The 23415-nt window shown below is 35.6% G+C and overlaps 4 protein-coding genes and 3 long non-coding RNA genes across 13 annotated transcripts; 4 read left to right on the plus strand and 3 right to left on the minus strand.

Annotated features, from left to right (window-relative positions):
* The first annotated feature begins 618 nt into the window (after positions 1 to 618).
* Positions 619 to 9151, plus strand: LOC142237912 (uncharacterized). The gene is made up of 4 exons (XM_075309368.1): positions 619 to 4320; positions 6937 to 6979; positions 7044 to 7645; positions 8350 to 9151. Exons 1-4 carry the CDS (start codon positions 755 to 757, stop codon positions 8933 to 8935), a joined length of 4797 nt encoding a protein of 1598 aa, XP_075165483.1. The 5' UTR covers positions 619 to 754; the 3' UTR covers positions 8936 to 9151.
* On the plus strand, positions 4477 to 6224 carry mei-S332 (meiotic from via Salaria 332). The gene is made up of 6 exons (XM_075308975.1): positions 4477 to 4637; positions 4739 to 5036; positions 5095 to 5187; positions 5246 to 5320; positions 5523 to 5836; positions 5896 to 6224. Exons 1-6 carry the CDS (start codon positions 4574 to 4576, stop codon positions 6126 to 6128), a joined length of 1077 nt encoding a protein of 358 aa, XP_075165090.1. The 5' UTR covers positions 4477 to 4573; the 3' UTR covers positions 6129 to 6224.
* Positions 6140 to 6990, minus strand: LOC142237610 (uncharacterized). Its single transcript, XR_012722523.1, has 2 exons — positions 6375 to 6990; positions 6140 to 6316 (listed from the first exon to the last, which is right to left on the minus strand). It is a non-coding gene; the product is annotated as an uncharacterized LOC142237610 (long non-coding RNA).
* Positions 9152 to 9212: 61 nt separating the features above from the next.
* LOC142237607 (macoilin) lies at positions 9213 to 18276 on the minus strand. 7 transcript variants are annotated; one of them, XM_075308972.1, is made up of 12 exons: positions 18117 to 18276; positions 13975 to 14845; positions 13772 to 13916; positions 13581 to 13707; positions 13112 to 13238; positions 12641 to 13047; positions 12410 to 12496; positions 11624 to 11839; positions 11352 to 11492; positions 10552 to 11288; positions 10290 to 10482; positions 9213 to 10087 (listed from the first exon to the last, which is right to left on the minus strand). In XM_075308972.1, exons 2-12 carry the CDS (start codon positions 14052 to 14054, stop codon positions 9621 to 9623), a joined length of 2727 nt encoding a protein of 908 aa, XP_075165087.1. In that variant the 5' UTR covers positions 14055 to 14845; positions 18117 to 18276; the 3' UTR covers positions 9213 to 9620. The 7 variants fall into 7 exon arrangements, with proteins under 7 accessions (XP_075165087.1, XP_075165086.1, XP_075165089.1 ...); XM_075308971.1 differs by having other exon boundaries at positions 11624 to 11860; XM_075308974.1 differs by lacking the exon at positions 12410 to 12496.
* A 219-nt stretch (positions 18277 to 18495) lies between these two features.
* On the plus strand, positions 18496 to 18953 carry LOC142241758 (uncharacterized). The gene is made up of 2 exons (XR_012723799.1): positions 18496 to 18702; positions 18760 to 18953. It is a non-coding gene; the product is annotated as an uncharacterized LOC142241758 (long non-coding RNA).
* A 2053-nt stretch (positions 18954 to 21006) lies between these two features.
* Positions 21007 to 21513, minus strand: LOC142238289 (uncharacterized). The gene is made up of 2 exons (XR_012722690.1): positions 21278 to 21513; positions 21007 to 21220 (listed from the first exon to the last, which is right to left on the minus strand). It is a non-coding gene; the product is annotated as an uncharacterized LOC142238289 (long non-coding RNA).
* Positions 21514 to 22339: 826 nt separating this feature from the next.
* Positions 22340 to 23266, plus strand: eEF1beta (elongation factor 1-beta). Its single transcript, XM_075309895.1, has 2 exons — positions 22340 to 22517; positions 22614 to 23266. The coding sequence occupies exons 1-2, from the start codon at positions 22438 to 22440 to the stop codon at positions 23182 to 23184; spliced, it is 651 nt and encodes a 216-aa protein (XP_075166010.1). The 5' UTR covers positions 22340 to 22437; the 3' UTR covers positions 23185 to 23266.
* Positions 23267 to 23415: the final 149 nt, after the last annotated feature.

The following is a 23415-nucleotide window of genomic DNA, read 5'->3' on the forward strand; positions in this document are numbered from 1 at the left end:
TGCAGATCACTGCAAATCACCTGCTAATTGTCGTATTTGCTTCCAACGCCACGAAGTGGTTGACCCGAATAATTGCAGTAACCCGATCACATGCTCTAACTGTGGACTGGCGCACCCTTCCAATAGCCGCGACTGCCCTGCAAGGGAAAAGGCTTTTAGAATTAAAAAAATCATGGTCGTTGAGAATCTATCCATCCGAGAGGCAAGATCTAAATATTCTGCCATTTTTTCGAATAGGTTTGATATTTTGGATCAAAATCTTGATGTGGCTTTTCCCCCCATTCGGCACAAGCCGAACTTTAAGCCTTTCGCTAATAACAGCAATGTGAGCAACAATCTTGATGCAGCAAAAGATCTTCATAAACAATTTTCGTTTGCGCGAGTCGCCAAACTGAATATAAATAAGGAACGAGAGGAGGCTAACGCAAGAAGGACACAAAAAGAGCACCAGGCTGCTTTACAAGAAGGTGAGACGTATAAAGCTCCAAACGGTGTAGGTATTATTGCAGCGGAGAATTTGAAGACATCTGGTTTTGAGAGAGCTATAAATGAATTAGCTAAGAAATTAAATAATTACATTGTTGTGGGTGCAAATGGCTCCGGAGGAGACCATTTGAACTTCATTCAAGATCTTCATCAAGATATGAATCGCTTTTTTGCTACGCAAGACGTCGAGTTGATAAAAGCTGGGGGGGCCACTAGCCTCTCAGTGTAATTTTGTTTTTTTCATTGTATTATTATTGTTAAAGAAAAGATGAGAATTTTACAACTGAATATTCAGAGCCTGAGAAAGAGAGAGAACAAAGATGTCTTGGAATTATTTCTTGAGACTAACAAGATAGACATAGCACTACTGTCTGAAACATGGTTGACTGATAATTCGACTACAAGCATTTGTAATTTTAATTATGTTTATAAGAACAGGAGTGATGGATATGGAGGTGTAGGCATCTACATTAGAAGAGATATATCATTTTCAATTTTGGACAAATTTCCTGTTGGGGAAGTGGTTGGTATTCGTACTCATAATTTGAGGAAAAATGTCTGTGTTGTTTCGGCTTACATACCACCTAATACCTCAAACGGTGCTTTTAAGGCGATTATTTCCAGTTTCATTGACTCTGTTGAGAACATGTCCCTTCCGATGATTTTTGGCGGTGATTTGAATGCCAAATCGCATCTTTGGGGGTCTCCAGTTTCTGATACGAGAGGTGACATTCTTGCAGATTTGATGTATGGTTCTTCTTTTTGCTGTCTCAACACTGGTGACTACACTTTTTCTGTTCGTGATGGCCAATTCTCTTTTCTTGATGTTACGTTCTGCAGAAACTTTGTTCGAAATCCGAGTTGGTCTGTTCGGAAGGCAAAACTGACTAACAGTAATCATTTTCCCATTGTAATTGAAATCTGTGATATTGATCCGGCACCAAGGGGTTTCTACAAAGTGTGCCATCGCCGTGTATTAGACGGTGTTAGTCGTTTGAGTGTGGGCACCTCATATGAGGAATTCAGTTCCAAAATGGATTCTATAATTCAAAATTGTTCGGAATACATAGATTCTAGGAACAAATATAAACCCAAACCATGGTGGGACCCCGAGGCCTCAAGATTATTTCGAAGGCGCAATGCTCTTAGATTGAAATATCACCGATACAGAACTTATGAGAACTGTCAAGATTGGATTATGGCTGACAATGAATTGAAGAACTATATTGGAACTTTAAAGAAATCGAATTTTCAAGCCTTCCTCTCTGAAGTCTCTTCGGCTTGCTCTCCGAGGGAGGTTTGGGATAAAGTGAAGAACGTGCGGAAATTTGGTAAGGAAAAAAATATAAACAACATCTGGAATGAGGAACAGAAAGAGTGTTTTATCAATATGGTCACAGAATCTGCTCCCATTAACATCCCGCCGCCGCTCTCAACTGATTTTAAAAATAGAGACCCATTACCTCAATTCGGAGTATGTGATTTTGAATCGTTCATTAGATCAAGAAATCCCGGATCTGCAGCTGGTGCTGATAAGATAACTTATGAAATGATTATTAATTTAAAGGACTCAGACAGAATTGCGTTTTTCGAAATCCTGAAGAAGCTTTTCGAGGACGGTATTTTTCCTAATTCCTGGAGGAGAATTCTTTTAACGCCGGTCCCAAAGAGGAACAAAGATGCCACCATGATCGTAAACTTTAGACCGATATCGCTTCTGAGTGTACATGTCAAATTAATAGAAGGTGTGCTGAAAAATCTGATTAATGAACATATCAGATCATTTAACCTGCTCCCTGAACGCTCTTATGCCTTTAGACCTCATCATTCGACAGCCATGTGCATAAACGACCTTGTGAATTTTGTGGCCGACCTGAAGTCGAGGTCAATGCATGTAATGGGTATGTGTGTTGATGTGGAGAAAGCGTATGATTGCACAGATATAGAGGTTCTGAAGGATGTCATGGAAATTTTGGGCTTTAACAGTCACATTACTTGGTGGATCTATGAATTTTTTAGAGAAAGGATATTAATTTGCGGGACAAAGTCGAAAGAGACATTTGGTGGACTAGCTCAAGGGAGTGGGCTGAGTCCAATTCTTTTTAACTTATACACCATTTCACTTCATCATGTCAATTCGAGTCAATGTCGTTTATTTCAATATGCAGATGACTTTGTTTTGATCTGTTATGACAAGGATTTTAACAGTACCAAGACATTGCTTCAGTCTAAAATTATTGACTTTAAGGCAAGATGTAATGAAAAGAGTCTTAATTTCAACATGGCCAAGACAAGTGTGGTTCACTTTAACAGAAGACAACGAGATTTGAACATATGCGTTGAAAACACACTCCTGAATCAAGTACAGGAAATGAAATACCTAGGTGTGGTGATCTCGACAAATGGTTCGTCGAACGAACATGTGGACTTTACGATCAGGGAGATTGAAAAGAAATGCCGCTTCATGAATATTATCAATGGGTGTCGTTTTGGAGTGCATCCGATTAAGGCATTACTTTTTTATAAAGCATTTGTGAGGTCGAAAGCTGAATATGGAGCCTCGGCTCTTTCAAATATGTCTCAAGTTGCTTCTGGCAGAATTAAAAGTTGCCTTAATAATGTCCTGAGAAAGGCCCTGGGTCTCATACGCACAACACCTGTTTCAGTCATATATCATATGGCTGGTGAATTGCCTCCTGACAAGAGATTTGAATTGGCAACGGCAAAGGAACTAATAAAAGTTTTTGCGTTGAACCTTCCGGCAAAGGAGATAATGGCTGTTCGGGATCGTCCATTGAATTCTAGTTACTACAGAATCTATCATCAATTCCAGCATATTTTTGAAGACGTCGCACAGATCTCTGAATCAATCATTAAGCCAAGTAATATAAAGTTTGATGAGGACTTTTTCAAAGGAGCTGTCAAAAATAAGGCTGAAGCTAGCGTTGAACTGGTTAGGAGTCTGAGGTTGGAGAAGGAGGCGGATCTACAAGATAGAAAGTTTGATTTAATCTTCACGGATGGCTCAGTGCATGCTGAATATACGGGGGCTGCTTTCTACCACCAGGCTTCTGGTTTGGTTCAGGCCTTCTGTGTCACCAAAAGACTGTCTTCTATGTCGGCGGAGCTTGTTGCGTTATATAAAGCTCTTGAATTTGCTACAAACAACGGGCTGACAAATATTGCATTTTTAACGGATAGTCTAGCTGGAGTTCAAGCGCTTAAAAACAACGGAGGACTTAATTTTTTGGCACATCAATTTCTGGCTCTTGCAAATGAACACTGTGGAAGCATCGAAATACATTTCATTCCCGGGCACATGGGAATACCTCACAATGAGAAAGTGGATGAAGCAGCGAAAAAGGCATTTGAAGAGGGATGGCGTTTAGATTTGAAATGGCCCTTAGGTGATGCTATTCGTACAATAGAGGAAAAATTGTGGTTGAAATGGTCAACGGAATATATACAAGAGGCGTCAGTACGAAATTCCTGTTACTTCAGAATCTTTCCGACGGTGCGGAAGAAGCCGTGGTTCGGTAATGTGGCAGTGAATACTCTTCAGTGTAAAGCAATTAATAGAATACTGAGTGACAATGCATTCTGCAATTCTACACTTTATAAGGTGCGAGTAGCTGATTCTCCAGAGTGTGAGTCATGTGGTGGGGTGGAGACCCCATCCCATGTGATTTTTGAATGCCCTAGATTTTTCTTGGAAAGAACGCACTTCACCGAATTGGATGGTATATTTGATATTGAACAATTTGTTGACAAATTTGGTATAGAAGGTTTGAGCATTTTAGCGGATTTCTTGGAGAAGACTGGTCCATGCATTTAGTTTCATCACAGCATTGCGATGTCTATTAGTGTTGGCTTTGTGATTCCGGGCCAAATAAGTCTTCCAATAAGGGTGTTTTTTTTCATCGGCATTGGGAGCAACTTAAAAGGAAAAAGAAAGAAAAAGAAAAAAAAAAAAAAAAAAAAAAAAATCAAATTGTTATCGAAAACGAAAATAAATAAAGCGCGTTCTATAGGTAATTTCTAATTGAAATTGAATAAGTGTCCTGGTTATTGAAGATTTGTTTGTACAATGGAAGCGCAATATAAACTACTTAACAAAGAATTGGTAGAAAAAATTCAAGAAATGCGAATTGGTAAGTTTTCTTTGGAGCCATAGGAATCATTCCTTCATTAGTGATTATCCACGACAATGTAAAGAATATTTTAGTCCATTTAAATTATTTCCTTTTTGCAGAGCTGAGCGAATATCGGGCAGAAATAGTAAATTTGCGCGCTCAACTACATGGCACTAAGGCGGAATATAATCGTGTAGTCCACAAGTGCAATGCCTTGGCCAGATCGCATCTACAGTCGTATTTAGAGTTGCTAGAACCGAAATCTGCTCTTTTACCTTTATTGACAAATGGAAATGGCTGGGAACGAACGACTGGTCGAAGTTCCCATATGGCGGAGGAACTTCGGAGAACAAGTTCTATTATTCAAACCAGACGATCTTTCAATTCTGTCTCACCAATAAGAAGTGAAGGGGAAAGGTAAGTAAATTAATTTATTCTATTGTCTAACAATTACAACATTTTCTAATATTGATAGAAATGATGATACTGGACAACAAATTAACACGAATGCTATAATGGAAGAAGTAGAAGAGGACGAAATCGAACAGATTTGCTATAGTATTCGAAGGTATGTTGACGAAAATATGACAATAAGTCAAAATCCTATATATTATTTTCTTAATTAGAACATCCTTGAAGTGCAGTGATGCTAATGAATCTGCTGAAAGTATACATAGTGACGAAACGGATCATGAGGAGATGTAAGTAGGAAAAGCCGTTTTTTATATTTTGGAAACCACAAAACTATTTCGAGTTGTGCTCATATGTTTATTGTTGTGATGGATACAACAAACAAAAAGCATTCAGTAGTCGACCCTTGCATTTTTTTGCGCTTCAACTTTTAGAAATACTCGTGTAGTAAACACCCGTGAATAACAAAAACTATTATCTAATATATTATAGCAATAATGATCAATCAAGCAACATAGAAATGGTGCAATGCCCGCCTGAGGATAATAACCCTGAGTCAATCAAAAATAACAAACTACGAGATGTAACAAATACTATGGAAGTCTCCAGCGATACTGCAGGCACTAGAAAAGAACAAAGAAAAGATAAAAACAATTCATCCGGTTTCAAACAAAAGGAAAATATAACAGTAACTAGAGGAGGACGCTATGCTTGTACCAAAAATTGCGAACCTTCTATCGAAGAGGCAAGACAAACCTCAGATATTGAAAAGAATATGGAATCTTACTTCACATCAATCCAAGAAAGTAAGTGGTTAATCAGCGAAATCTGGTTTGTAATAAAACATATCCGTTATTTATTGCAGCGCGTACAAGAATGCAAAATATTTCATTGACAGACATGAGCATTGGAAGTTTCGTTGTAGAATCTAGCAGCACTCCAAGAACTAAAAGCCCTACAAGTGGAGAAGCAAACTCTAGTAGGCCAAGAAGAGGATGTACGCCGACTTCTTTAGTCGAAATTTCATTGAGTCAAAAGCTTCGTAACGAGACAAGTGAAAAATCTCTGGGACACAGGGGGAAGAAAAAAAAGAAATAACAATATATAAATATATGTGACAAATAAATTTTTATGTACTTTATTAGGATACTATTATGATTCTATAAACAAATATATTTAACTAAAGAAAAATAATATTGTATCATGGTCCATTCACGTTAGGCTCGAACTCAACTAAAAGTGGATTTGAAATCCATGTTTTTTTTAAGGCAAATGACAGTTGAAATCTAGTTAAAGTGGATTTTGGAAGTGTATTGTGGATGAGTTATTAAATAATAAAAGTACTTAATTTAGACTGCGAGAAAGATGGGGAATTGCAAATATTAAACTCCATTCCATTTAGTAATGATGACTGTTATGGTAAAAATAAATTGTCCCCCATCGAAAAAGACACTCTCTGACTTCAAAACTATTTTAATTCGAACTTTCCATTGAAGTGAACTATTTTACAAAGATTTAAGCTTATAAGTTTCAGAGTTAAGAAATTAAGGTCAAAGGAAAATTTTCCGAGGGTATAATTTTGCGACCAAACAGTAAACAATCTGGTATTTTTGACCTCATCTCACATAAACAGCTGATTGTAAACGGCGTCAGAAAATAACGTCGTAGGACGGCTTTGCAAAATTAACTGCGTACAACAAAAGCGCTCCAATCGGACAACTTGCACCCCCCATCGCGTCTTGCCAAAGACAATCATCGGCCCATGGGTGATGATGATCTTCGTTTGGCTAGACGTATGATGCGGTGAGGGGGACGATGGAACGCTTTTATTTTAGGATAATCATAACAAAAAGTAAATAAACTTGCGAAACCAATAACAATCGCCGACTGTTTAAATTCACCCGAGCTGTTTTTATTTGGATCATCACTTACGTTCAGAATTGACCTGTGTCTGATAAGAAAATCAGATAACAAACAATTTGAGCACAATGTTTATTTAATATAAAGGATTAGTCCATTGCTGCTGACCAAACGAATCTCACAATTCTGCACCTCAACATGAGCTTCTATCGCCTACAAAAGCTTCTTGGAAAATTTAATTTGGTCAATTTTCATTTACGGCTCATGTTTCTTATGTTGATTCTGCTATGCATGGTTGGAGTAATATTCAATTTCTATAGAAGGACAGATCTTTCCCCATGTTTCATGGATTCTCCAAGCCTAGATAATCGCACAAAATTGGATGATATTTTATATGCCAGAATTCAACCAGATCCGGGAAGGAGTATATTTTTCCACGAGACGTCATGTCCCCAATTATCTAACCTTTTGAGGGCTAATGCATTTTCCGAAGAAGGTTTACATTTAAATATGGTAAAATTGAATGCAAGACAAGCGTGCAGTATCGAGTCGGCCGCGATTCACAACCCATCGAGTAAAGTTTTTGTGTTATTTGCTAGTCCTCGTTATAAGAATACAAACACCACCGATGATCCCATAATCAAAGCAATTTTATCCTATGAAAATGTTCATTTAAGGAATCTCAATTTATGGACGTATTCAGCCGGTACAGCTGTTTACGATCTTCTAAAAGATGGTGCTTTATTCAGGTCGAGGTAAGGAAATCTTGAATTTCATTTAATTTATTTCAATTTTGTTATTTGTATTTGCTCCTGCTCATATTTATATAGATCACAATTCAATGCAAGCCGCAATCTAACATCCATCAATGTATGGGTGATTGATTGTTGCTACATACACACCAAGTGCGTACTGTGTACTGTGCGATTGTTTTAGACCAATATTTAGGAAATTTCTTTCAAGTCTGTGTTCTACACGATGCTTTACTATGGTTTAATTCATATAAGTATGCCATGAGAATCTTGTTTTCCATTCAAAATAGAACGAAATCGGAATATAGGGGATACCCATCAAGGACCTGTTAGAAATATACAAAAAACTCAATTTGGTAGGTGGTCGTACTCCATTGTAACCCGGTGTATGGTTACTAAACCCGTCCACTTATGGTAAGTCATTATTTTCAAGCATACTGTATTGCTGGGTGTTCTTGATGAGCAGTTTTTAGCCTTAATTAAGCGACCAGTTTTTGTTGCGATATGAAAACGTGTACACATACAATTATTTCTTAGTACAAATTTCAAAGTGATATTTATAAAAATTGAGTTAGCAATTTTTGAATGAAATGAATCGTCTTAAAATTTTACATGGGTCAAAAATCTGTATTTAATACTTTCGACTCTCATTGTTCTACATTTTATTATATATGTAAATAAAAATATTATTTCAAATTTCTTCACAGTTATGTTCTGTCACATATATCGGATTTCCTGCGTTATCTAACACTATGGCGGTGGGGTGGAACTTATCTTGATATGGATCTTGTTGTGTTGAGATCTTTGGAGGATGTACCACCAAATTATACAGGCGCTGAATCGGACACCCATCTAGCTGCTGGTGTAATGAATTTCGCACATGATGGTTTTGGACATGAGATCGCTGAAGAATGTCTATTAGACTTGCAACGAAATTTCGATGGCTCCAACTGGGGTAACAACGGTCCAGGGGTTATAACACGAGTAATTAAGCGAATTTGTCAAACCAACAACATTAAAGTTATGCAGGATACAAAGCGTTGCATGGGTTTTAAAGTTTTTCCAGTAGAGGCTTTCTATGCCATTCCCTGGTTGGAATGGAGTCATTTTTTCGATCCAGATGCTTCAGGCAGAACAATGGAGCGTATCAAAAATTCCTATGTTGCCCATGTCTGGAACAAACACTCAGTAAAAAGGAAGATTAACCTTAAAGATCCCAGACCAACAGCCTATGGTTCTCTGGCTCAAAAACATTGTCCCCGAGTATTTAAAGCAGCAGGAGAATATTTCTAAATAGTAATGCACAAATTACAAATCTCAACTTAAGTTTCCTCCTGGGAATTGACAACACAATTTCTATATATTTCCTTTCTGCGCACAACACCCCCATCATACATACCAAAGCATTATTTATTTTACCCACAAATTTTATGGTAATATCGAACAAGTAGCTATGTATAATAATTTGTAGAAAATAAAATCTCAATGTCAAGTTTTTTACAATAGTAAGCACTGGGAGTATTTCTTTATCACATTGCCCCATGGCCAATGAAAACAATAATTGTACAACTTTTTAGTTTATTTTTTAATGCAGTTTTATTTCATTTTTCAAATTTGTGTTTTCTTTTCTTTTTGTTTTTATTTTGTGTGGTTTTCAATAAGAGATACTTTTGTGTTGTTGTAATCATGGGTTTTCTTTGTTAAGATGTAATAATTGTTGATTTCTTTGCGTGACATGCTCTTTTCCTGATGAGGTCAATACCATCCATCCATCCTAGTTTAATGTCAAGTGCAGCACCATCGCGATTTGCGATACCTGCTGTTTTATCGAAATGTTTAGGGAAAAGAGCACCCCACATGTTAAAACAATTAATTATCTGGCTGTTTGCTCCATTTTGTTGTAATTAATTTAAAAATAATCTCAAACATGACGTCTGGCATTCGTCGACAAATGATTGACATTGTTAAGTAGTATACATCAGGCATCTCCAGAACCGCCAACAACGACAACATTGCCCCCATTATTGTTGGGACATTTGGGTGTATATACTGTGGCGTTAGGGTCAAGATTGGATCCATTGGCATTTGTTACGCCATTGGAAACCTGAGAAACTAATACCGACGTTGCCACTGATACCGATACCGGCACAACACAAGGACATTGATTTTGTTGCTGTTTCTGTTGTTGATTGTTTGCGATTTGTTGTTGATTTACAACAAAGTCTAGCTGCTGTTGAGCCTGAGCGGCGCTTAGACTGGTTAGCATCGGAGAAGCTGGGCCGGGTCCGGATTGCAATGGGGGGGTATCGTTCATGCGCAACATTGAACTTGCTCCCGTGGAACTGCACGATGGCAAACACAATGAATCTGTGGGCATTACCGCAAGGAGTTGTGCAATTTTTGCCTTAAGATCGTGCACTTCATCCTCTTTGGAGCGTCGTAAACCTAAAAAAGTATAAATAAATATTTTTGTATGAATAGTACAAGTTGTCTTTTACATGCAATTTAGATACAAAAAACTACCAAGTGAAAATTAAAATTCTGAATGGTTAAAGGAATCGAAAAGAGTTCTGGAAAATTTTCCGATTATTATCCGAAAATTGTTTTTCCATTTTTTTGGTTTAATCATTGCGCTTAATCTTCTTACTTTCTGAAATCTCCAATTGTCGTTTGGCATCTCCCAGAGCTGAGAATAAGTCCAGCTTAACCCTCGTTTCTGCTGAAAGATTTTTTTCCAATGTACAATTCTTATCCTGCATTGCTGCCAGGGCATTCATTAGGACATCAGCTCCAGGTTGTAGAGAATCACGATTACGAATTTCGGCTTCAAACAGTCTTAACTATTACGAAGAGAAATATAAAGTATTAGCATATATGTGTATGTGTTTTACTATTTGAATTGTCCTTACTTGCTGCTCCAATTCACGACCGTGTTGTTCAGCAATTTGTTTAGCTTCTTCAGCCAATTTAAGTTTTTGGCTTAATTGCTTGATTTCCTCATCCATTTGCTGTTTTCTTTGTTTACATTGCGGACTGCACTCAGGACGTGCTGCTTTCTCCTCTGCCTGTTTGCGAGCCTTTTTCTCATTGTTCAATTGAGCATCCAGTGACTGTTTCTGCCGCCTCTCCTCGGCCAAACGTCGTTCTATATTTTGCAGCTGTAACATATCAGTGTGGCGGGCATTTGTCAATTCGTGTATACGTTTCTCCAGTTCATCGCATTCTTTCTGTTTGGCCTGCAAACAGGATTTTGTGGTCATGTTAGTTTCCAATTTTTGCCTTAATTCATTTTCGATCTGTTTCATGTGGCTGATCTCGGAGCGATATTTCTTTACATCGGCCTCCAGCTTGAGGCAAGATTCGCAAATCTTGGAAACAACTTTCGAAGCTAAATGTGTTATTGCCGAGGTGGCTGAATTACTTGACTTCGCCGAAGACGACAAAGACGATGTGGATGACGATGATGAAGATACGGATGAAGCATCCGAATTGTGATGTTGATTGTGAGTATCTTTAGATGCATTATTATGTTGTTGATTCTCTTTATTGGAATCCTTATGATGATTATTGTTTGTGTTACTGTTATTGTTGTTGTGATAGTGATTGTCCTTGGAAGTGTTCTCTTTTTTGGAACGATTTCGTCGGCCTAGAATTAATAAGAAATCATAAGTTGTTGAATCAACAAGTCTCTATTATATTTCTTAATTACCCTTGGTCTTTTCCACAGCTTCAACAGATACCACTACTACTTCTTCGCCATCCAGTTGTGTTGCCGCATTACCATTAATTGTATGCGTTTGTTGTGTTGATGATGTATTTGCAGATTTTTTACTGGATTTGCCAGATGTTTCTAAACACAGAAAAATTACATGAAATTTATCGTAACATTCCTTATTCTAATTTGATATACTAGGTGTCATTTGAAGGGCTTTATAAAAACCTAACAATGCTGAATTTCTTTCATAGTTTTAATTATCTTACCATGTTTCTCTTTCTCCTTGCTTGCAGGTGGTTGTTGGTGATAGTTATTATTATCCCAATCACCTTTTTCTTTATTATTGTTATTATGATTCTGGTGATGGCTATTGCTTTCATTACTTTGATGATTCATTTGATGATAATTGTTATTTTTGTGCCTGTTCTCTTTATCCACACTGCGGCGATTATTTTTCCCGCTGTTTGCTGTAACATTCCCACCTACGTGACCGTTAGAAATTGCTATAAATTTTAAATCAATTTAGTATAGGAACAAAATTTTAGAGTCGACTACAAGGCATACAAGCTACAATATCAGCTCTGGAAATGTCATACATATTTACAATCTCTATGGGGATATAACTATATATAATTTGGTGTTTTTACATTTTACTTGCAAATGTTAGAATTGAAGCCTGAGTCCACCAATATGAATGGCATATCTTTGGCATCTGCAATAAACTGATCCATATTGAAATAAACTTCACTTTCCGATTTTTATTTTCAATTGGATTTGGGTATGTGTAATAACAGCAATTATATACGACTTCGAGAGGTGTTGCACAAAGTCGTACAAAGTTAAAATATTAATAAAATACTTTCACCAGGGCTGCATGTTTACAATGAAAATATGATAACGAATATAACCAATATATAAGGGAATGTAATTTAAAATATTTTTGACGAATATTAACAGGTTTCCGTCCAACATAATTATTATGCCCATCAGTTTATTCCATTTGCCAACGATATTCAAAAATAGTTTGTTTAAAAGCATAAAATATAATTTACCACCACTACCGCCACCAATTTGTACATAGCTCTTATCATCATTAGACGTTGATGATGATGCCGTTAGCGTAGTAGATAAATATGAGGCTGAAGACGTAGATGTAGAAGATGTTGTATTATTAGAGAAGGAAGAATTTGAGGATGAGGAGAAATTAGAGTTGGTAACACCCGTTACTTGACAAGCAGCAGATGAAGCCGTTGAAGCGGCACCATTTGCAGTTAAACAGTTACCATTATGATTATTGTGATGATGATGTGACTGTTGTTGATCCTGATGATTGTGATTTTGTGCTGAAGCCACTGAACCATTTGCTGTGGCTATAGAATTTGATATTTGTGTATGGGCTGCGGTGAGTGAAGCTCCAGATGCTGTTGAATTGCTCTGATGATGATTTTGTACGGCATGATTCGCTGAGGAGATGGCAGCAACAGCATTTGAATTGTTGGAAGTGTTCGAGGCTAATGCAGTCAGCCCTTCGTCTGCCACTGGTGTGGGTTCCTCTTGGGGCAGTGCTTGTTGCAATAATTGCATGTAGAATTCATTTTCTTTTGCCACCTCACGTTGCTTGCGTTGACGCATGCGATAGCCCACATAGCTTTTGAAGCCAAATCCTAAAGTAACCACAGGATAACCAATGCTGGAGAAAAATAATAAACATGAGCATGAGTTTATTTTTACAGTAAAAAAAAAACGAAACTAACCAGTGTGCTGCAAATGGTCTACATAAATCTAAGTGAGGCATATGTCTGCTATCCTTCCATCGTATGCCAGCCTCTAAATATACAAATAACATCCATAGGATTATAGTGGGCAAGCAAATGCCTTTATCTATTATAACAGAAAGGAAAATAGTTTAGTTAAATTAGGGTATAAATTAAGTAGATGGCAAAATTATTCTTGTCCGCTATTCTTTAAAACTACGGTTTACATGAGAACTATATAGATGGAGGTTATGGCGAATTATGTAAAATACTAGTGTAGTTTTTTGTGGGTCTGTATAAGATTATTGGCGGTTTTTACTTTTGTGAAACACAAATTTAATACCGGCTTTTAGGTAGGAAGCCCAAAGCTTGATATTTTTTAAACACATGACTTCAAAGTATTAAAACCATCCTTGCTGAGGGGTTCAACCATGTCTTTGAAAAAAATATTTTTCCTTTGTGATCTTACCTGTATGCCAAACGTATTGTACCCAAACATATGTACTGGCAGCAAATAATAACCAGTTTACTGGTATAAAGAATAGACATACCAAGTCCGATGTTATTGCAATGCATACAAATAAAACAGAAAATGCCTGAAAAACATCGAAAAATTCTTTCAAGAGTAGAATAACAAAATGTTTTTGGCGGCAAACTTACCAATCCTTTATATTTAAATGAGTCGTGTACGGAACGCAATAGTAACCAAAATGGCCATAGAAATTCAAAGCGAAACATAAACATAAAATCTGCTGTTATCACAATAGCCCATAGTACCAAGAATTTCATATATAAAACAGTGGTGCTGAAAACAACAAGCTCATTTGTAGAAAATATCCAAACGTATTGGGAATTAGACTCACCTGCCGTACATGCTTTCCGTTATTTTGTTACGTTTTATAGGCCTTCGAAGTTTGCCGCAATCGGCATTGCGACGCTTCATTTTGAAATTTGTAATTTTTCCAATTTAAAAAATAACAGTTTTGAAAAAAATGTTGAGTGCCGCAGCGCAGGACGGCAACCGCGACTCTATGTGACTTGTGTTTTCTTTTCTTTTGGGGGCAAATGTCTGTTGTGGCCGTCTCGATTTCGCTCTGAGGAGGCGGAGTAATTATTTAACAATTATACAGATGATGCACTGTTATAGAGAGCACGCGAAAATTAGATATCTTTAACCGCCAACACCTTTTCTCTTTTTGTTGTATTTTCTTTAGCGTCTTCGTCTGTTACACTTTGTGTTTGTAGAACAAATGGCTATTTTTAAATCAATGTCTTCCCCCGTAGCCGTGCTCAACGTTTGCCAAAGGAATCTCTTATTATTATTGTTATTTTGGCCGTTTTGTTTAGTGCAGTTATTGGTAGTGGTGCTGATATAACATTGACGAAGTGGTTTATTAAATATTCCACCATACTCCCCAATATGTTGAAAAGCCTAATTCATATTCGGGATGAAATCTCTTCAAGATATGGACAGTAAAAGCTCTTGTTTAGCTCTTATTTCTCTGTTTATTCTGTAGTATAGTAATTTTTTGAGATGGGAATCGTCTAATCTAAAATACGTTTATCATATTATATTCGGTGTTTAACAACAAGACGGGCTGTTTGTAGCGATGATGATCTCCCATAGAATTTTTACGTATCGCTTGTTTTTTGTTTACATTGAGTTTCACTTTAGCTTGCGAATGCGTCTGCTTTTTCTCTTGGGCAAAGACAAATGTTTGTTGGTTTTCGTATCTGCAAGTATATTTGACGATATTTAAATGAAATACTCAGCAAATTTGTATTGGAATTTCTAAAAAGATCGATAGATGTGCTGTAATACAGGGTGATGTGTTTTAAGCTATGACAGACAGCAAAGTTATTGCACAATTGACAAAAAAATAAAAGCGGGCTAAGTTTAATCAATCGGAACAAAACTTGCGTGGTATATACTCAAAACCTAAAAAATTGTACTACATATAGTTTAGATTAGATAAATTAAGATGCGCTCCGTTTACCTCCAGAATTACAGAATTACTAAGAGGATAAACCACGAATGAAATCCTTTCTGATATTAGACCATAACATTCTAAATTTGGCATAACTGTGGGTCTCGACAGCTTAGCACGTCTTCGAAATTAACACTGATTGTAATATATGACTTACATTAGGTAAAAGGACTAGCATACATCATTACGTGCTATGCCAAAATCGTTGATGGGTGTTTATAGAAAATATATGAAATTATGGATTACTTTCAGGGATTTCTTACAAGTTGGCCAATCGGAGTATTTTTTAACTGAGCTTACTTTTGTCACACCCTGTAGAATTACATAAATTTTACTTTCAAATGTCAATGTTTTTATTTCCATTATATTGTTGTTTTGTTTTTCTTTGCTTTTCATTGCATTTCTGCTATTTTTAAACGCAAAAAAGAAAAACAGATCACTACTCATTTACGTATGTATGCATACTGTATTGCCCCTTTCGAGTGAATGTACTCCCAGCAACATGTCTATTCTTAAAAAAAAAAAAAAAAAAACAATAATCGCCGACATCTTACTAAAGACTTAGATGGAGTAATGACTCTTAATTTGGTATTCCATGTGAACGTCGTAAAGTGATTCCGATATACAGAAAATTTGAGGATTATTTTTCTGGATGCATATTTGCCAGATTTTCACATTCTTTTCAACAGATGTGCAAATTCTATGTGTTTTAGAAATGCCAATTTGCAAAAACAAACAATGCCAAATTGGCGAAATCTAAATGAAAACAAAAATGATGAGATGTTGAAAAAGATATAGGAATTAATATCGAAAACATTCGATTGGGAATGTAAGCAACTAGTCTAATTACATGAGCATTACAAGTGGCATAAATTGTAAAGCCAAATAAATTAAACCATAAACTTCCATTTCCAAACTGATTGTTGAATATCAAAAGTCGACGTATATACCTGCAATTAATTAAGGAGGTGAAACATCGGGTGCAACTTTGGACAATGGGTATTGGGATCAATCCCAGTTTCAGATGAACAACAAAAACTTTTCAGCAGTGGTTTATCTCCTTTCGTTGACATTCCTGAGTTTTTAAAAGCTATTTAGGGATTTCCTATCACCGAAATTTGTACTGATACCCATTTGTATTCCCAAACTTTTACACAATAGCTCATATTTAAGATTTAACTAAAGCCCCTATTTTTTGATATGGTGTGTGAAATGTCATAAATATAGCTTCAATTCAAGACAAAACTTTGGATATAAAATACGATGAGTGGAGTTTAATATAGTCGGTATGTCCCAACATGGTACAGATTAAAAACTAATATGTAGTAAAATCGTCTGTTGGTTGAGTCTACCATATTTACAATACGTCTAGACTTACCAAAACGCTTAAACACTACTTGGAATCGATAGTATATAAAAAAATTTACTTTCGATTGGTTAATTTACAGACCGCTTCAATGTCTCTTTTATAAACAATTCAACCCTAATGCAAATGAAGGTGGTTTTCGTGCATACATCTTCCTTTTTAACCAATCATAAATATCCTCAACACCTGAATGTACTAAAAGAAAATGCAAATAAATATGTATATGATGTAAATGTTAACTGAATTGGTTATTTCGTTTGGCTCACAGTCTAAGCAAATACCATGATGATGTTATAGACATGATGTGTTATTAATAACCAATAAATATAGCTGGAACACCTTTCAGTGTTAGGATATGAAGAAGACAGTTTTATACAGGAAATAGGAAACGGAAAAGGAAAATGGACTGCATTATAAATTCTTTCAATACATTACTAAATGCTAACAACAATGCTGATTTCGAATGGCAATAAAAATGTTCATATTACCATTTCTTTTATTTTGGAGAAGGCCAAATTATTAAAGAATCGTCAATGAAGCGTTTGTATATAAATCGATTTTCTAAAAACGTATATATATATATACATTTACATTCCCCTTCTACATACATTCTCTTGGAATTATCATTAAACTGGCTTAATTATGAGAACATTATCAACATGTTGTCTGGAAATTAAAAACATTTGCCCAAAGGAACCATTGTGGAAAGGGGAGACGAAAAATCCCTATACGTCACACACTGTTTTAAAAAGTCAGAAGGGAAGTAAAACGTACACGGAAATGTTTGAATAATACGTAACCGTGTAGTTGTTGTAGAAATACTTCATGCCAAAGAGAATTCATCTCATAGAATACATGCAATTGATGTGGAAGATAAAGGACCAACAGAAAATAAAAAGAGATGCCAAAACGATCCACAAAAAAACACAAGCAAGTAAAACAGGACTTGTTAAATAGAAGAATACATTATTTCTGTTATTATAACAAAAATGCATTTAGAAATGATAAAGTTGCAATAGAAATTAAAATAAAATTTTGTTACATTTGTTGCAATCAATTTTTTATAAGGATTTCTTATATCTTTATATTATGGAATCGAATTCTATGTAAATTCCCCATACTACATATTATGAACGAAGTTATATTGATGATATGTCTTCAAATGTTGTAACCTATCCATAATATTGGTTCCGAATTCCAGAAAATCATATTTTTAAAATTACAAAACAACCCTCGAAATTAAACATTTTGAAAATTTTGCAATTATTATAATTGTTTTCCTTCCAAGGCAATTATTTAGTCACAACAGCATCCACAAAAAGAGAGGAATTAACGCAGGAGTTTTTAAGAGAGCGGAGAGCGCGCAAGAAGGAAATAAATGCCATAATGATGAACAATAATAAGGTCCAAGAGGCGAAGGAAGGCAGAAGGAAGAAAATTTTAGACAAACTGGATAGGTGATTTAATCCATTTTGTTCCCCAATTAATTGCACATAAACACATTTTCCATCACTCTGTTGGTCGAACGGGCAATTTTCCTTGGTCCTTTGCACTAACAAAATATAAAATATTTTATTTTTTCAACAACCACATCCATCAATATATACACCGTGTGTATATACAAGAATTAAGGCAGTTTATTCCTGCTTACATATATTTTTTTCTTTGCAACGATTGTGGTACGAGATCTGCGATGATGATTTTATATAGTTTTTTTAATGTATTCACCGAAATATTAACAATTTCTTATTTTTTTCACGTATTAAATACATTCACGTCGCGTCTACTTTATAAACCGATTTACATCCAGAAATATTATCGATTGTTTTGCTTCAACAGGGTTGCCAAGTACATATTCGGAATATGAAATATTATCGATTATCTTGATTCAATGGGGATGCCATATTTGCCCATTTAAAGATCAAGTCGATAGCGATAATTTATTAATCTTTTGGTATTGCGGATAAAAGTATAGGTTAGTGTTGTAAATTTTGATTACTCCCTGCCAGCATTTCAAAGTTCCATTTCAACCTCATCGTTACCACAGACTCGTAAATGTCACTTCAACCATCATGAAAAGGTACATCAAAAAGTACATGCAAGTAATTTGCCATCCCTACTGTTAAAAAAACCATTTTTTGTGAAACGCCAAGCGCAACCAGCTTGTTATATTTTAATTAAATAAAAACGAAAATAAAGTTCTGAAAACATAGATTATACGCTTAAAATTGTGAAAGGTATATTGGTGAACAATTTGGTGATTTTCCAAATGGAATAAAGTGATTGTTTTTCAGATATTTTACAGACACGCTGCCTCCATGGAATAAAAACACTGGTTGATAGACGCAGCAACATGTAACTCGCTACTTGTAACTCAACATCATCATTAATGCCAAAAATTATGTTAAATGTAATGTGATAGTGGTATAAATGTTATATTTTTAAGAATTTGTAAATGTTTAATCAAATTAATAAATATCTAAACAAACGTGTTTTACTCGACCACAATGATTCTTTTACAACTATCTTAAAATGCACTTTTTCTGATTGTTTGGAGGGTCCCTTATTGGCGTCGTTCTAAATTGATCTATAAAGGCACCTAATAATTGCACTCATGCGAAACATTTTTGTAGTAACTTGGCGTGGTACAACTTCTCAATAGTGACGGCGCTTTTCCGACGAGTTTTTGATGTCGTATATGATTGTTTTCGACGTAGTGGGGATTCTCAAAAGAGTCCCCAAATTCAAAAAATGTTGGCAGGGACTTTTGACTACTCGTTACTATTCGTTACTTTTGAATTGAGTACTCGTTACAACTCGTTACTTTAAAAAAAAAAAATTAAAAAAGACATTGTGGGCAATTTTTTTTCTTCCTTTTAAAATTAAAAACGGTATAGAAAAGCAGATTACAACTTCGTATTCAATATTCGGTATTTTTTCGTCAGGGTATATCTAGATGGCATTGTGTATTACTGATGCTTGCAATTTTCAAACTTTTTAAATCCACCATTGACAGTGGATACAAATATTTAGCGATCATTTTTATCGTGAGACCCAATGTTGAAATCTTCCATGGGTTTTTGAATAAGCTTGGGCCCTTCTCTGAAAACAATTGGATTGAACCAGCTGAAATCAACGACATTATTATTCATACTATTTGCATGAGACGTGATCCATGTGATTCTTTAAATTAAAGCTCCCACCTACACCCAATGCATTTTTTTTTTTCAAATGCAAACGTTTTTAAGAAATCAGATAAATTTTTCACTTTCTTCAAATATGAAGCCATATATCCTTTTCGTGTCATTTTAACTGATAAAACGATTTTCGAAAACTTCAATTAATACTTTCCAAGAAGTCAAGAATTTTGCTTCCAAACCGCCAAATTACTTACCGTTAGAAGAAAAAAACTGGCATTGAAGATATTGAGTACTCATTTTCTCGTAACGAGTACTCAAAAAATTAGTCAGTAACGAGTACTTGTAATCAAATACTCGTTACTTTCCCAACACTAGTATAGGTCAATATTGTGGCTAGTCAGTTTTTCGAGACAATTGCCACAAATGAAAAATGCAAATATATGTACGGTAAATATGGAAAATTTCCAGATATTTATATATAACTTTTTACCTTTTTTAATTCATTAATGCGCTTTACAGATTATCAGTTATTCCGGACGACAGTGCTCGTGTCGAACATATCCCATATATTGTGCACATTATAAGTTAAGTCCGAAGGCATAATCGATACTGCTGCATGTTTATGGGATCGATAACACATTTACCGATTATTTAGTCATCGCCGATAAGTCGTATCGATCCGACACACTTTACAAGCACCGACATTCCGTCCGGAATAACTGATAGTCTGTAAAGCGCATAATTCAAAAAGGAACTGTGGACAGAAGCTGGCTGGTAGGGGAATCAAATGTGGAACCCAACTTTATCGGAGATAAATCTTAAGGATATATTATAAGAGGCTCTTTGTTGGATAGCGACGTTTTCGGATAAAATAATAATGGTGGGTATCAAGTTCGCAATATCGCGTTAAATTAGCCAATTTTCCTCCTTTACTTTTCTTTAATAATTCATTTTAAAGAAACTGAAATTTTGCAAATGCTGCTTTGATCATTCCCCATCAAATTATACAAAAATTCAAAAAAAAAAAAAAATATTCTGCATTAACAGAACTTAATACCCAACTTAAACTAAAAAAGTTCCATTGTTTACTTTCATTAATTGTAAACAAAATATAGATAACTGGACAGAATTCCAATTTTTTGCCACCCCTGCCAACATTTTTTGAATTTGGGGACTCTTTTGAGAATCCCCACTACGTCGAAAACAATCATATACGACATCAAAAACTCGTCGGAAAAGCGCCGTCACTATTGAGAAGTTGTACCACGCCAAGTTACTACAAAAATGTTTCGCATGAGTGCAATTATTAGGTGCCTTTATAGATCAATTTAGAACGACGCCAATAAGGGACCCTCCAAACAATCAGAAAAAGTGCATTTTAAGATAGTTGTAAAAGAATCATTGTGGTCGAGTAAAACACGTTTGTTTAGATATTTATTAATTTGATTAAACATTTACAAATTCTTAAAAATATAACATTTATACCACTATCACATTACATTTAACATAATTTTTGGCATTAATGATGATGTTGAGTTACAAGTAGCGAGTTACATGTTGCTGCGTCTATCAACCAGTTTTTTTATTCCATGGAGGCAGCGTGTCTGTAAAATATCTGAAAAACAATCACTTTATTCCATTTGGAAAATCACCAAATTGTTCACCAATATACCTTTCACAGTTTTAAGCGTATAATCTATGTTTTCAGAACTTTATTTTCGTTTTTATTTAATTAAAATATAACAAGCTGGTTGCGCTTGGCGTTTCACAAAAAAATGGCTTTTTTAACAGTAGGGATGGCAAATTACTTGCATGTACTTTTTGATGTACCTTTTCATGATGGTTGAAGTGACATTTACGAGTCTGTGGTAACGATGAGGTTGAAATGGAACTTTGAAATGCTGGCAGGGACAATGCTCTAAGGCAGTAATTCTAAGATCGAATCATTACCATATACTTTTGGTGACAATATTTTTTGTGTTTTTTTCGACAACTGTGATAAGGAAGGGAACCAAAAAATTTTGATTTTCCAAAAATACTGCTTTGATCAAAGATATTTGGTTACTTTATCAAGGCATGCAGACATCTAGGAAAACGAAAATAGCAGTTGTGTATTTTCTATAGATACCGTCTAACTGATCCGTGACATTTGCAGTTTTTAAATAAATTTATTATTAATAAATTTGCAGATCTTAAAGCAATATTTTTATGAAATCATATATTTATAACATAATGACCAGCTTGTTTTGTAGGAAATACTAGGGCTGTTTTCTTTTTGCACTGGATACAACATTTGTATGGGCTATTCAGAACATCGTTGCAAGATTGTGTTTTGATAAAGTGACGCTTCATCGATTCACAATAGCACTTTATTGTGACTAATTTATCGAAAAACATGTAATTCAAAGTGGTATACTGTCATAAATAATCGCAGCAGTAAATATTTATTACTAATTGGAGCATTTCATACATTAAAATTGCAAGATTTCACTTCTTTTCTGTGATTGTTTTTAAACAGCTGATGACAGTGTTGCATATTTTGGAGATGTCCTGGATAAACGAGTACTCTGTTTTCTTTTAGTCCTTCACGGCTTAGGGTATCCAGTGCTAAAAGAAAACAGCCCTACTGATAAAGGTATGTGAGATTTATTATGCCTGGTAATACCTTTGCACTTTATTATGCATGGTAATACCGAACAAAAATGAAAAGTTGCGAGTACTCATTTCTTTTACAACACTAACACCTTGGTGCCTTTCTTTCTACGACTGACAGTTGGCGGCGGAACGTGGATTTGTTTTAAAATATAGAGATTAATTGAAATATACAATAAAATGGCTTTCGGCGATGTTAAGACCCCACAAGGACTCAAGGAATTGAACAATTTCTTGGCCGACAACAGCTACATCAGTGGGTAAGTTTGCGATAAAAAGCTATTTTGAAAATTGAGGTTATGAATGAAAGTGTTGAATTTCCACGTTGTCACTAAATGTATTCTTTTGGTTTTCAGTTATGAACCCAGCAAAGCTGACCTCTCTGTGTTCGAAGCCTTAGGAAAAGCACCTACCGGTGATTTCCCCCACGTTCAACGTTGGTACAAACATATTGCCTCCTTCGAATCGTCCGAAAAGGCCACATGGGGCGGTTCCCCTGTTCCACAAGCTGCCGGCGCTAAACCCACAGTTGCCGATGACGATGATGACGTCGATCTATTCGGTTCAGATGATGAAGAAGAAGACGCAGAAGCAGCCAGAATCCGCGAAGAACGTGTAGCCGCCTACGCCGCCAAGAAATCGAAAAAACCCGCCTTAATTGCCAAGTCTTCCGTGTTGCTCGATGTTAAGCCATGGGATGATGAAACCGACATGAAAGAAATGGAAAAACATGTACGAACGATCGAGATGGATGGTCTGTTGTGGGGTGCCTCCAAATTGGTTCCAGTCGGCTATGGTATTAACAAATTGCAAATCATGTGTGTCATCGAAGATGACAAGGTTTCTATTGATTTGTTGACTGAAAAGATTCAAGAGTTCGAAGATTTTGTACAATCTGTTGATATTGCCGCATTTAACAAAATCTAAGCGGGTGATATTCTCAAATGTTTTTTTTATTACCATCATTGCAAATAAATTTTTGAGAAACATTTTCTAATTTGAGCAGCAACTCATTAGTTTTATTTTAGATATGATGACTCACATTTTTGTTGTTTATTATATGGGTGACTTGAAATCAAATATATTTGATTTCAAGTCTACTCACCAAAGACCATTAATATATGGCGATGTGAATTGGGTTTTAGTTTGTACCAGAAA

Source organism: Haematobia irritans, chromosome 5 (assembly GCF_050003625.1).
Source record: "Haematobia irritans isolate KBUSLIRL chromosome 5, ASM5000362v1, whole genome shotgun sequence".
NCBI classification, from domain to species: Eukaryota; Metazoa; Arthropoda; class Insecta; order Diptera; family Muscidae; genus Haematobia; species Haematobia irritans.

Excerpts from the sequence above, each read along its gene's own strand:
- mei-S332 (XM_075308975.1), top strand. The coding sequence starts at position 4,574 with ATGGAAGCGCAATATAAACTACTTAACAAAGAATTGGTAGAAAAAATT. Across the intron at positions 5,188-5,245 it reads ATTTGCTATAGTATTCGAAG|AACATCCTTGAAGTGCAGTG; the intron begins GTATGTTGACGA and ends TTTCTTAATTAG. Across the intron at positions 5,837-5,895 it reads CTTCACATCAATCCAAGAAA|CGCGTACAAGAATGCAAAAT; the intron begins GTAAGTGGTTAA and ends TATTTATTGCAG.
- LOC142237912 (XM_075309368.1), top strand. The coding sequence starts at position 755 with ATGAGAATTTTACAACTGAATATTCAGAGCCTGAGAAAGAGAGAGAAC. Across the intron at positions 6,980-7,043 it reads TACGTTCAGAATTGACCTGT|TCCATTGCTGCTGACCAAAC; the intron begins GTCTGATAAGAA and ends ATAAAGGATTAG. Across the intron at positions 7,646-8,349 it reads GGTGCTTTATTCAGGTCGAG|TTATGTTCTGTCACATATAT; the intron begins GTAAGGAAATCT and ends ATTTCTTCACAG.
- eEF1beta (XM_075309895.1), top strand. The coding sequence starts at position 22,438 with ATGGCTTTCGGCGATGTTAAGACCCCACAAGGACTCAAGGAATTGAAC. Across the intron at positions 22,518-22,613 it reads GACAACAGCTACATCAGTGG|TTATGAACCCAGCAAAGCTG; the intron begins GTAAGTTTGCGA and ends TTTGGTTTTCAG.
- LOC142237607 (XM_075308968.1), bottom strand. The coding sequence starts at position 14,054 with ATGAAGCGTCGCAATGCCGATTGCGGCAAACTTCGAAGGCCTATAAAA. Across the intron at positions 13,708-13,771 it reads CATTTAAATATAAAGGATTG|GCATTTTCTGTTTTATTTGT; the intron begins GTAAGTTTGCCG and ends GATGTTTTTCAG. Across the intron at positions 11,861-12,409 it reads AATTGGTGGCGGTAGTGGTG|CAATTTCTAACGGTCACGTA; the intron begins GTAAATTATATT and ends TAAAATTTATAG.